The sequence below is a fragment of the Lithobates pipiens genome, unplaced genomic scaffold, assembly GCF_037356315.1.
Source record: "Lithobates pipiens isolate NorthernLeopardFrog02 unplaced genomic scaffold, aLitPip1_a1.2 Scaffold_13, whole genome shotgun sequence".
In the NCBI taxonomy this organism is placed as follows: domain Eukaryota; kingdom Metazoa; phylum Chordata; class Amphibia; order Anura; family Ranidae; genus Lithobates; species Lithobates pipiens.
The window spans coordinates 207,496,523-207,509,759 of NW_027507718.1; the positions used below are offsets into that span (position 1 = coordinate 207,496,523).

The 13,237-nt window shown below is 38.6% G+C and overlaps 1 protein-coding gene across 3 annotated transcripts in view; it reads left to right on the plus strand.

Annotated features, from left to right (window-relative positions):
- The window catches only part of RASGEF1B (RasGEF domain family member 1B), a 627,560-nt gene extending 615,706 nt beyond the window's left edge, over positions 1 to 11,854 (plus strand). For all 3 annotated transcript variants that reach the window (XM_077476167.1, XM_077476168.1, XM_077476169.1), the window contains 6 exons: positions 1,134 to 1,213; positions 2,006 to 2,101; positions 5,076 to 5,171; positions 5,913 to 6,036; positions 6,776 to 6,848; positions 8,515 to 11,854. In XM_077476167.1, the coding sequence (XP_077332293.1) occupies positions 1,134 to 1,213; positions 2,006 to 2,101; positions 5,076 to 5,171; positions 5,913 to 6,036; positions 6,776 to 6,848; positions 8,515 to 8,539 (494 nt within the window). In that variant the 3' untranslated portion in view covers positions 8,540 to 11,854. The remainder of the gene's footprint in view (positions 1 to 1,133; positions 1,214 to 2,005; positions 2,102 to 5,075; positions 5,172 to 5,912; positions 6,037 to 6,775; positions 6,849 to 8,514) is intronic.
- Positions 11,855 to 13,237: the final 1,383 nt, after the last annotated feature.

A 13,237-nucleotide genomic window follows, 5' to 3' on the forward strand; every position in this document is an offset into this window, starting at 1 on the left:
GCCAGGCTGGTGGAGGAGTAAGGCCCCTTTCACACTGAGCCATTTTTCAGGTGCTACAGTGCTAAAAAATAGCGCCTGAAAAAAGCGGCACCTTTCACTCCAGTGTGAAAGCCGGAGGGCTTTCACACTGGAGTGGTGCACTAGCAGGGCAGTAAAAAAAGTCCTGCTAGCAGAATCTTTGGAGCGGTGTATTCACCGCTCCTACCCATTGAAATAAATGGGGCAACACTGCTATACTGCTGGCAAAGCGCCGCTGCAGCAGTGCTTTGCGGGCGGTTTTAAACCTTTTTTGGTTGCTAGCGGGGGTTAAAACCGCCCGATAGCGGGCCAATATCGCCTCCTAAAACGTTGGTAAAGCGGCGCTAAAAATGGCGCCGACGCCCGCGTGTGGAAGGGGCCTAAGACCTATAAGTGTATCTGGCTGAGAAAATCAAGTTCTCACCTGTCAGGCATGGCTGTGTTTTGTGGCTGTATAAATCTCAGATTTAGATGGACAGAGTTACACATGGTTTGGCAGGTAAAATGTATGAATTTCATCTGTGCATTTCTCGGTTTCCCTTTTATTTCAGTTTTAGATTTACCCATACATGCCCAAGCCAGAATAAGTAGAAAGATAATAGAATTAATTGCACCATGACTGCACACACTGACAGATATGTTTAATTTTTAATTTTACAATCAGATTGTCTGTCTGTCCCACCTGCACATTTAAGTGGTTATTGTTTGGCTACAGGAATTGACATCAGATTCATTATTTTCCTACTATAAAAAGCCTATGTTGCATCAATAAATAACACTGCATTGGTTATGTTGCGTGATTGAATTTACTTAGTAAACCTAAAAGAATGAGACAGGTTGACTTTATATTGTTTATATAATGTTGGCTGCACTTCAAACATCTAACATTTCTTCAGCAGTTTACTTCTCAGACTTTACTGCTCAAACTCAGACTTGCTGCAATACTAATGGAATTGTTAAAAATTTAGTCCATGTGAATAAAAACTTTATGAAAATGGGAGGGAGAAACAATAGTTTTGAAAACATGCAACTTAATTGCTATCCTGTTTTAGTAAGAAAAACTTTGGAAAACGATATGCTTTCTAACCTGCGTAAAATGTTTTCCATCTCTGCAGCTGGCATGAACATGAGCCCTGTGTCTCGGCTAAAGAAAACTTGGGCAAAAGTCAAGACGGCAAAGTTTGATATTCTTGAGGTATGTGAGGCCACTATGATTTAAAAGATAATTTATTACTAAGAAATTTTTTTTTAAATTTGTAATTTAAAAAAAAAAATCTCTCTGGAGAGACATGTTTCTAACTTAATACATAGTAGGTGAGGTTGAAAAAAAAAACTCCAAGTCCAACCTATGTTACAAATTCATAATTTCTGAAGATGGTAGAAGTTAAATTCTAAAAGGCTGGAGGGTAGAAAAGTACAAGTAGGGTAATGGGTCAGATCAGTTGTCAGGTTACTTATGCAGAATTGAAAAAGGAATATAAGGGCAGCGTATGCTCCCCCCCCCCCCCAGTGTACTTGGGTGTTTTATAGCTTACCATTCAGATTTTAGTTTAGGTGCTCTTTATAGAAGTGCTGACTAGATATGGAGGGTCACATGTGTTACCCCTGGCATCGCTAAAGGTCTAAAAGTAATGCTGCATAAGTTTGTTGCACTGCATGCATGATACAAGCAATAAGAATCTTATACAATGTGGTTGGAGGCCTGGAACATCCTGCAGGAGAAAGATGAGAGAGAAGGGGCATGTTGCATGAGACTGCTAAAAAAATCTTTGCCAATATAACCTTTTTATAGATCAATGCCCCGTGTTTTCCCACCCTACAGACAACTTGAAAATACTGGCCTGACAGCCACACAAATTGCCAAGGGGCCACATGTTGGTCACTAGTGGTTTATACTGTGTACTCATATATTCTACTGTCAGTATGCCTTTTTTCTGATTCTTTTCATAAGTTTTGTCTGAAAATCATGTGATTTCTGTTCTTCCAGCATCAAATGGATCCTTCCAGCAACTTTTACAATTACAGAACAGCTCTGCGTGGGGCAGCTCAAAGGTCCCTAACTGCCCACAGCAACAGGGAGAAGGTATGCTATCCAAAAAACGTGGAAAACGCTTGTAGAAGGACAGATGTTACTATTTGCACATTTCGATTTAGACAACAGTGAACAGATGGTAGCTACTGGTAATAAAAGTAAAAAAACAAAATAATTTTCTAATCGGACTGCAGTTAATAGCCAAAGGAAACGGCAAAAAAAAAAAAAAAAAAAAAATTGCATCTATAGTGTACAATAAACCTGTAAATTTCATAAACCAACTTTAAAGAGGGATTTCACTGAAAAAAAAAAAAAAAAGGGTCCAGCGATGTCAGCAGCCGAGACCAATCGATTTCTCGGCTGCTGCCACCGCCATCCTAGGTGAGGGAATCGGGAATCGGGAAGTGAAGTGTTGCGGCTTCACTTTCTGGTTCCCTACTGTGCATGCGTGAGTTGCGCAGTGCAATAGGAATGGTCCGCGCTGTCTCTGGGACCCGTGTGCGTCCCAGCAGACAGCGCGCCGGGACAGGAAACGGCATAGACTCCCGTGGGAGTCTATGCCCGGAAGTGGGTGCAAATACCTGTCTTAGACAGGTATCTGCACCCCCTCGCCCCTGAAAGGTGCCAACTGTGACACCGGAGGGGGGGAGGGTTCCGATGAGCGGAAGTTCCACTTTAAGGTGCCTACCACCTGCCCACTATGGTAGTTAAAGCAGAGTTCCAGCCTTTTTTATGCTTATTAAAAATCAGCAGATACAAAAAGTGTAGTTGCTGACTTTTAATAAACAAACACTTACCTGTTCCATGGTCCAGTGATGCGGACGAACAGAGCGTCGTTCCTCTCCGCCGGCACCTCCATTGCCACTCTGGGCACCCGGCCCGTGACAGCTTTCAGCTGCACGGCGCATGCACAAGTCGCGCTGCGCTCCCAGAGTGGACAGGTGATCTCCTGGGACTTGTCACATGTCCCAGGAGATCGCCTTGTTGGTCCCTGGGCGGAAGGAGGAAGTGGGACAGGAAGTCTCCCTCCTAACAAAGCCCCCACTCCCCCCCCCCCCCCCCCAAAAAATTACATAATTACATGCCAAATGTGGCATGTAAGGGGGCGAGGAGTGCTTAAAGCGAAAGTTCCACTTTTGGGTGGAACTCCGCTTTAAGACCAATTGCCAGCCTAGAGCACTTTTAGGTGGAGTGTGTGTGTGTGTGTGTGTGTGTGTGAGCCCCTATGCAAATATTGACTTTTAAATATTCCGTATTTTGCATATTATTTTAGATGGGTTATGAAGAATATCGGGGCAGCACAAAAAAAAGTGTACAAATCAACTGGTGTAGCGCTAACTCCTGCTGGTTAATAGGGAGTGCAGGTTTCCAGAAAGCAGTTTTCATTGTTGCATATTCCAACGTCATTGCTCAGCCAGGCGCAACATGGTTTAATTTAAAATGGCTAACCAGACTATACCTACCAAATAACTCATTAGACAAGCATGTGTATGCTGAAGAATAATCTGTCTTTTAATACATGTATTATTCGGAGGCTTCAATGAAGCATGTCAGTTATGCTACATTGGTTTAACAGCATCTTGCTGAAAATGAGCACTGCACAACATTTTGAATCGCCTTGAAATGTAATTAAAAACTTCAGATTGCTTAGTGTTTATAAGATGTGTGCAAGATCTCCAGATGTAATTTCCTGCATATTAACTACTAATCTGGTAGCTCATTACCATTCATAGAGAACCAACTTGTCTGTGGTTCATACAGGTGGTACCTGTAAGATTGGCAAGAGACATGGTGATGGTGGAAAGATTCACCTAAATATTTGTGTGTGTGTGTGTGTGTGTGTGTGTGTGTGTGTGTATAGATCATTTAAAAAAAAGATACACTAAACCTAAAAAGCATCAACGCATAGGGGTGAATAATATTTACCGAGGGCTGATGATATAACAGCTATTGGCCAAAATTGTGGGAAAATCATTCTCTGAAGAAAGTGTGCATATAAAAAAAAAAAAAAAAAAAAACAAATGACTGATTTTAGCACACAGTACAGATAATGTTTTAAACTATATTGGTTACTGTGTAAGTCACAAACACTTGTCCATTGCCAAAAAAGTAGTGGGTGCGGTGCACTTTATGATTGGCGGGAAGAAACTTTAGTGTGATCATAGCGAAAATTCATTTGCTATGGTCGCACAACAGGGTGGGCTCGGAGTGCAATGGTCTGCGCCCCGAGCTTACCCTTTTTTTGAAGCCTATTAGAACCACTGGCTCTAATCGAGTTCTGCAAAAAAAAAAAAAAAAACCACACCAGCTGCATTGGAATCCATGGTCAGGCTCCACTGATGTGCAGATCAGTGAGCTGGACGCATGGATAGGGGAGACAGCGCCCGTGCTCCCCTATGAACAGTCTGCCACTGCTGTAGGTATACTTTTAACTTTAATATAAGACACAAAAAGTAAACTATTTTAATGTGTGGCTCTTTAGAGCGTTTTAAAGATTACCTGTTTCATTTTTAATAATGTAGAGGAAACGTCCCACATGCACTGCACTACACACTTAAACACTAAGGTTCTTTAACGGCCAGCTTGGTAACATTCTATAATTCCCAATTCACAATTTTCTGATAGACATGAGCACATTTTGCTTTTATATTTATAAATAAAATATCCATCTTTAGTAAGTGAAGCTTATAATTCCAAAATGCTGTGTCCAATTCTTTCTGTGTTTTGGACAGTGGCCAAGTTGCTTGCTGTGCGGCATCCATTTAGGAGAGGAGCTCTTCAATATTTAAGGCATAAAATTTATGCCTTGCTGTCACTTTTCATAGACGTTTACAATTGCAGCATACGTGTTGCGACTACTCGAATATTTCTACCTGTGCCATGACCGCAGCAAATGTGTTGCTCGATTACATAAGCTATCTGTGTGTCTTTTAGCCTGGAAAAATAAGATGTACTCTGTTGAGTAGAGCTGCATAAAACATGGAGATCTGTTGACGCTAATATTTTTGCGTTTTGTTTTATATAGATTGTGATCCCATTCTGCAGCCTTCTGATTAAGGACATCTACTTTCTGAATGAGGGCTGCACCAGCTGTCTCCCTAATGGACATGTCAATTTTGAAGTAAGTAAACAGCTTGTTTAGGCCTAAGGAACAAAGTACAGGTAGTTTTTTTAGATTTGAGGTTGACCTTTTGTTGACAACTATCCCACTGTGAACACACCGGGGCTGATTTGTTAAGAGGAGCAGCAAGACATTGGAGTTGTTGCCAGTAGCAGGCAATCTGGTTTTCAATTTGCATTAAAAAATAAAGTGAGATATCTGGAAAATCCTTTGCTTCTTGTCATTTGGATAAAGTATTTAGGCAGTAACTGTATATATAAGTTTGTGTGTGTGTGTGTGCGCGCACACACACTCGCACACTCACACACTCACATATAATATATAATATAGTATTAGTGTTATGCCTGTTGTTGTTATAGCACCATTTACTACACAAAATTTCAAGGGAGAAAATACTGTTCTTTCCTGTACAGAGATGTATTATAGTTTGACCACAGCAGTACTAAAACTCCCTTATGTGAGAGGATATATTCATTGCTTGAATCTGAATGTCTTGTGATCTGCTTATATGCCACCAGTTGGCCTCATTTGTTTTATTGTCGGGGGTCCTTGTCACTCCCTGTAATTAGTCGGGTTTCTTCTGTCATTATTTTTACTCTGACCCAATGATTATTCTTTTTCTGATCTTCAGAAAGTTTAGCTATGCATATTTGGAAGAATCTGTTCCCCCTGTTCATGTCTTTTTTTATAATGGCTATATATTTATTCTGACCAGTGCATCATTTTTTTCCCAATTTTTAGAAATTCTGGGAGTTGGCAAAGCAAGTCAGCGAGTTCATGGCTTGGAAGCAAGTTGAATGTCCTTTTGAAAAAGATCGGAAGATCTTACATTATGTCCTGACTGCTCCAATATTCAGTGAAGATGGTATGTTCCCTGTCTATTATTATAAGCACATCAAAAACCTAAAAAAAAAAATCTATCCTCTCAGTTAAGAAATTAGAAAAATGCGAATTTGTACTGCTACTGTAACAGCTTGCACATTTGGCCTTATTCAGGCGTGCAAAAAGTAGAGAATGATATCAAAGGGTAGTAACGCATAATAACTGATCAGAAATTGCCTCCTAACTGATTTCTCAACAGTAAATTGAAATCGTAATGGTTGGCTTGTATTGTTATGCCCATCATGGCTATTTACTGGACTAGTTTATTGAATAAGCATGAGTGTATTTTGAGTTTACAGTAATTTTAAGTCTACCCCGTACAGTTATTTCCAACTATCAAGAATTCCACTTTCAATTATGTTTTTGTTCTCAAGAATATAAATGAAGTTGGACGGGGTAAGGAAGAGACTTACTTCTGGGTTCCTCGACTTTTAAGAATCCAGAATATGGCATAAGCTAGCATAGAAGTTCAATAGTGTGTAGTTTGTTCTATGCTCTCATGCTTTTTTATATGGGAAATAATTTTTGACTAAATCTGGTCATGTTGCCATTTATTTTTCCTAAGTAACTGAGAATCTACAGTCATTTAAAAGATTTTAAACAAATTTTTAAATGAGAGGTTTTTTTTTTCGTACCCATTTTTATCTTAATATTTTGTTTAGATGATGTGTTTGGGTAAAGCAGGTTTTCTGACCAATGCTTGTTTTCTCTCCATGTTGCAGGACTGTATCTGGCATCCTATGAGAATGAGAGTCCTGAGAATCACATTGAAAAGGACAGATGGAAAAGTTTGAGGTGCGTGTCAAGGTCCATAGCACCACTCAAGCCTGGGTGTATTTCTGCCACATTGGATAGTCACATTCAGTCTGTTTGCAAATCTGTTTGTAAACTCCAGTGACCGTTTCTCTTGAGTAGCCAGAAAAGCTACTGTCTTGTTTTAACTTAATTTTTACTTGTGTGTCTTTTTAAATTATTACAATGAATTTTGTACACTGTTTTTTTTTTTTTTTTTTTTTTTTTTATGTTTTCCCATTTTACATGTTTAAAGCATTAAATTATATATTCATATTCAGTGTGTAGAGTTTTCTATTGTCATAAAGTGAGATAAATTGATTATGCCATTTTATGTAACTTCGGCGATCTGCTGAAGTTTATCTAGTAGGTAAAATAGGCATTAACATTTTTCCAAGGCACTCTCCACTTTTAATTCAAAATGGGGCATTAAGGCCACTATGTGGCATCGCTTTTCTCTACAGGGTCAGTATAATTGGGTGATTTTAAGTTTTTGGGTGTTGAGGGTTATATTAACCTGACCATTTTTTTTTTTTTATACTACTTTGGAAGCTCTAGTGATAAGACCACTCGTGGTCCTGGGTAACTGCTGTATACATTATCAGTTCCCACTCTCTGCTGTTTTTGAATGATTTCACGTAATCGAGAATGCAACAGGAATAGTTGCCACACAGAGATGGATAGGAACACCCTAAACTCGTAGGTGAAGTCAGGAACTGTAATAGATCTAACTGTTGAAATATCTAAGACAAAAGCCAAGGACTGACTTGGCCTACTAAGCTCCATCTGTAACTAAAATATGGCTTGAGTTGACTGACGCTTTACTGGGAAATATCTGGGTTGGAAACTTTAGATGCATCCAGGAATATGCCTACTTCTGCACTGCATGGTAGTTGTGGTGAAATTGCATTTTCAGTGATGTAAAATGGAGCTGAATTCAGTTGAGCTTCACTGTATTTGAAAGTAGCAGTATCATCCATGGAATCCAAGGGTGGATTTTTTCCCTTTTAGGCTTCTTTCACACGGGGCGGATCCACTTTGCTTAGCAGGGGATCTGTCAGAGTGGGCGGATGACGAATCCGCATTTGCTCAGTTTTATGCAGAGCGGACACAGACTGAGCCTGCTCTGCTCTATGGGCAGTCAATAGGTGTAAACGGACTGGCTGTTTTTACACCCAACTACATGCAGTGCAAACCACCTACGCAGAAGAGGACGGGTCCTCTTCCATTTGTTTTTAGTTGACCGGATTGGAGGTAGGTGGGTGAAAAGGGACACAAGTCTGTTTTACACCCACCAGCCCATAGGGATGCATGGACCGTCTGATCAGGTCAGCCTGAAAAACTGACAGGTGGACTTTATTGGATCACCCATATAAAAGGGGCTTCAATGAACAAACTTGATCCACAACAACACAAACAATATAAATGTCAGAATCCTATATAACTGAAGAAAAAAAAGTGTGTGTGTGTGTGTGTGTGTAATATAAATAATAATAAAAAAAAATAAATAAAAAAAAATGTGTGTGTGTGTGTGTGTGTGCCCATAGTGCTACCAGGTTGTATGCAGCTTTTTATGAGAAACCCATATAATGTATGTCTATAACATGAGGATTAGCCAGGATTTATTGTCCTCTGTTAAATGATGTTTTATTTTCTTGCTTGTTTACAGGTCAGCACTTTTGGGCAGAGTCTAATGTATGAAGTGGCTGCTGTAGAATGGCCATTATTTATGGACACATTTGCACTGAGTGGGATTTGACTGATTGGAGCATGTCAGGCAGCTGAGTCGTTTCTCCAGCACAGCAAACGTGAATCACTGCAGCTCGAGGGCAGACGGGCAAATGAAATGAATTTCCAGTGACTGGGCTCTGGTGCCTGTTTAGGACAAACAATTATGGCTATTTCACAGTCTTCCCTGTGCTCTGCTTTACATCTTCAGTTGCATATAGATGCTTTGCTGGATTTCACCTTCTGCTTATCAATCCAGCCCAGCTGTCGCTCCTACACAGTAAGAATATCATCACCCAGTGTGCTGCAGAAGACCAGTACTTCAAGGAGAAAACAAAGCGAACCCAAGACAAAAAAAAAAACAATCTCTCTCTCTGGCCTGAGTCCTCACCCATCCAGGTTGAACATATTTGTTTCTCAACTAGTAGTTTACTGCTGGATAGTAAACCATTAACTATTGGAAAACGTTAATAAATATTACATAAATACATTTGCCATCATTACAGATCTAAAACCCATATCTGCAATGTAGGCAATAATATATAGCACAGTACATGTGTTAATAGACTGTTACCATGTTAATCTATTTACAGTCTTATTTCCCTTTTCTTTGTATTGTGTGTTTTTTTTTTTTTTTTTTCATTTCCATGCCTGTTTACTTATGACTATACATTTATTTATTACACCCCGCTCTGCCCAACAAAGCTCAGAGCAAACTGTGCACTGAATACAGAATACTGAACCGAACTTATCTTTCCCTGTCCTCCCTCACGTGGTATCAGTATACATTTTAGAAGTACTGTAGGCCAAAATGCCGTTTCTTCTATGTGTAACCCTTATCCTGCAGATCAGTTGTGTTTAGGAGCAGCAATGTGACCCTGTGCGTTTAAAAAAAAAAAAAAAAAAAATGCATATGCATAATTTCCTAAATAAGCGCCTGAGTCAAAACTGCTCAACTGCTTTTAGATCATATTTATGATGAAGTTAAAGTCTATATTGCTATAGACTGAAAAAGCTGTGAGAGAATAACAATGTTGCTCAGACCATACTCTGTATTACTTATTTTATTATGTAATGGTCTTCCTCATCCTACTTTTACTAACTCAAGAGAAAAATAGAGCAATTTACCTCATGTTCTTCCCTTTGACCTACAATTAACTGTACCGAGGAAAACTAGTGCTTGGCTTTGTTCAAAATCCATGCTAGATGTTCCAGAGGACTGATGGAGGGCTTATTTGTGCATGTACTGTATAGGAATATTTTGGAAGGTGAACGTGCTAGTGAAAATAGGCAGGTGTGGTATGTACTCTACTGTATTTTCCAAGGGTATTAAAAGTCACGCAGGTGTCTAAAGACTTGAGCATGTAAAGACATAAAGATGTGTATGACACAGTAGGTGCTTACTTTGTCATATGAAATGTGACAGCATTCCTAATAATTGCAGCTAACAGCTTTCTAAGCTTAATAAGGTAGGGTCAGGGGCTTAAATATCTGCTTAGAGACCCGATTGGGGGAGAAAAATGTGTTATTAGTGGATCCTCTAGTTTCAAATGCTTGGTTCAAGGTAGCCACCAGTTCTGAGCATGAAAGGGAGCAGCCGAGCCCTAGAAAGGTATTATTACACCCTTGTACAGATCCGTCACTCCCTAAAGTAGTGGAAAATAATTCCAACTGACTTACGTGATTTATATGTCAGATCTTTTTGTTTTTACTATCAGCCACCCCGTGAAATGAGGGCTCGTGGCTCTTATTCATGTAGTAATCTTTTTGCCCAGAAGTGTGTTTGTTTTTTTTTTTTATGGATTTAAATGTGTCGCTGAAGCTACAGATGTTCATAAATACTACAATTTTCAGGTGTTCTTAAATGAGCCAACATTATGCGAACAAAGACCAAATATTAATTCTCTGTTCCTATAAACTTCCTTAGACGTAGAACAAACGTAAACACCACAAAAAGTAATATACAAGCTTAACTTTGACATAATAATACTGAACAATTCTTGTGTATGCTCTGTTATATTACAATGTTTCTTTATACATTAGAGCTGTTACTTTTTTTTTTTTTGTATTGATAGCCTAGAATTTTATTTAAATATTGGTATATATGCAGAAACATAACATGATGGCCAATCACCCATGTAACGCGTTTTTGTGAAACATTTAAAAGGAGATTAACATACTCAATTAGTGCCAAATCCAGTGACTGCCATAGCTAGAAAATGATATGCTCATTGCTATTCCTGAGACATTTGTCAGAATTTCCATAATCAATTTTGGAGACATTTTCACACACACATGAAAACTGCAGGGAAATGAATATTCTGACAAGCAGCTGTTCCAACAAGACATTAGACACCTCCCCACTACTTTGCATGAATACATTTAGCAGGTCCCTTGAGGAGAAGGACATTCTGTGTCCTAAATTGAAGAGCAAAAGAGCATTCAGTTTCTAGTACCACTCACTGTTGGTTGGTTATACAGTTGTGCAGCTAATTTGCTTAAAGCGCTACAAAGTCTAAATCAAAAAATAAAATAAAAATAAAATAATATTGGTCATCAAGGAGCACTGTGTGAAAAATGTTCAAAGATGTTCTTGTAAAAACACAGTGTAAATATATATAGCACTTTCGACCTATAGTAAATCAAGAGATAAGTTTACTTGTAACTCTAAAATAAACCTCAATAATTCAGTATGGTTTTTTTCAGATTATAAGCATGCTGGCTTTACATGGGAAGAGAAGGAAAGATTTTGAAGCTGTGTATGACTATTAGGCATGAGTATCATTTGCGAATGACTAACATGGACACTTGCAGAGAAAATCCCTTTTTAATTATATATTTTCCAAATACATGCAGTGTTATTTTTCACATTAGAAATAAGGGCATAAAATGGCATTCATTAATATTCATCATTTTAAATAAAAAAAACATAGGTGCCATACATTTATAACCATTCCATTATTCAAAGCTTCCAGAGCCAGTTATTGTTAGGGAGAAGCCTATACAGTGAAAGATGTATATTTTTTTAAATAATGGTACCAAACCATAGGGCATGGAAACCTTGTTTTCTTATTTTCCTTAAAGTATGTCCAGTTAATCTAATAAACAGGTACTGTAGTAAAGGGGCATTCCACGAGTATGGAAAGCTGACCTCTACTTAAGACTGAAGTGTGTGTGTATATATGACTGTGATGTATTTTGACTTGCTTATAAAATGCATTTCTAATTTATGTAGTTGAAATTAAACTGTAAATATGAGTAAACAGCATTGTGTATATTAATAGTTGCATTTGTTTCTTTACTTTGCTCTATGTATTCTTAGAATAGATTTTGTCAGAGCATATTAAAAGCCTTAACACAAAACCCACAAACAGTCCAGAAGGTGTGGCTAGGACACCCTGGGTCCCAATTTCATGCTGTGACTTATGTGTAATAGAATATATAAAACCTGAGTACAAGAATAGGCAACAGTTCTGCACATTGGAGCCTCTGAGTCCCAGGTTAATACTAAGGAGCCTTTAGAAGAAAAGGGGCACAACACCAAAAACCTAAAAATCCGAAAAGCACAATTTTTTTTTTTTTCTTTTTTTTTTTTTTTTTCTTTTTAACAATAAAAATTGCAGAATACATGCCATTGTATACTGGGGCTTCTAAGGGTCCCTTTCACAAGGCTCAATGTGCTGGTTGACTTACAAGCTCAAAAGGGTTAGACTGATTTCTAAACTGAAATGTTGGGGGAAAGAGGGCTCTCGCAGCTTGTGGTCTCTTATGTAAATATTCAAAGCCATACAATAAAAACGTAGTCATACATCCCAGTGCTGCAAGCATAGGGACCCCTACATTCTAAGACCATATTGTTCCGAAGTTCATTAACTGAATATTTTACTTTATTTATATTTAATGAGTCACATCATGCCTGAGAAAACACAAAAACAGAAGGAGAACATTCATTACCTATACAGTATTCTATAGTGCTTGTCTTGTAGGAAATTAAACCATATGTATATATTGACAGTGGGAGGATTTGTAAATTGTCAAGTAATATATTGAATATTTCCTAGCACAAACCAGATGTTAAGTGTGTATGTAAAGTCCAGAGGTGGTCTAAAATAGGAAGCCTTGTGGGGGGGGGGGGGGGACCCTGACCACACAAAAGAGCCATTATATTTGGCATCTAAATGTGTTGTTAAATACTTTTATATTTGGAAAAAAAAAAAAAAGTGTTATTGTTTTCAGGAAAAAGAAGACAACAGGCATAGTACAGTACAATGCCAACAATGACAAAAGATGTTCACATACAGGTACATTTGTAAAAAGCTGGTAACCTGTCAGGCATTTGCAGCTTAAAACATTGATTACAATAAGATTTGTGGTGAAATATTCAGCACCTGTAGCTTACATTTGCTATCAACATCTGGGGTTATTATAAGGGATAAGAGATCACCTCATCTCCGTACTCAGTTGCGCTGTTCAATCCCTAAATACAAATCAGAAAAAACAGAAGGGGGGCATAGGGGTTCCTGAAAGAGTGGAAAAAGGGTGGTGGGGTGGAGAAAAGAGTCAAAGGGGAGGGGGGGAGAAAAGGTTGTTGACCCGGAAGTAATGGGTATGCTGTCTTCAGGCCCGTTGCAATTTGCTATGTAGGTGGCAAGCAGGGACACTCT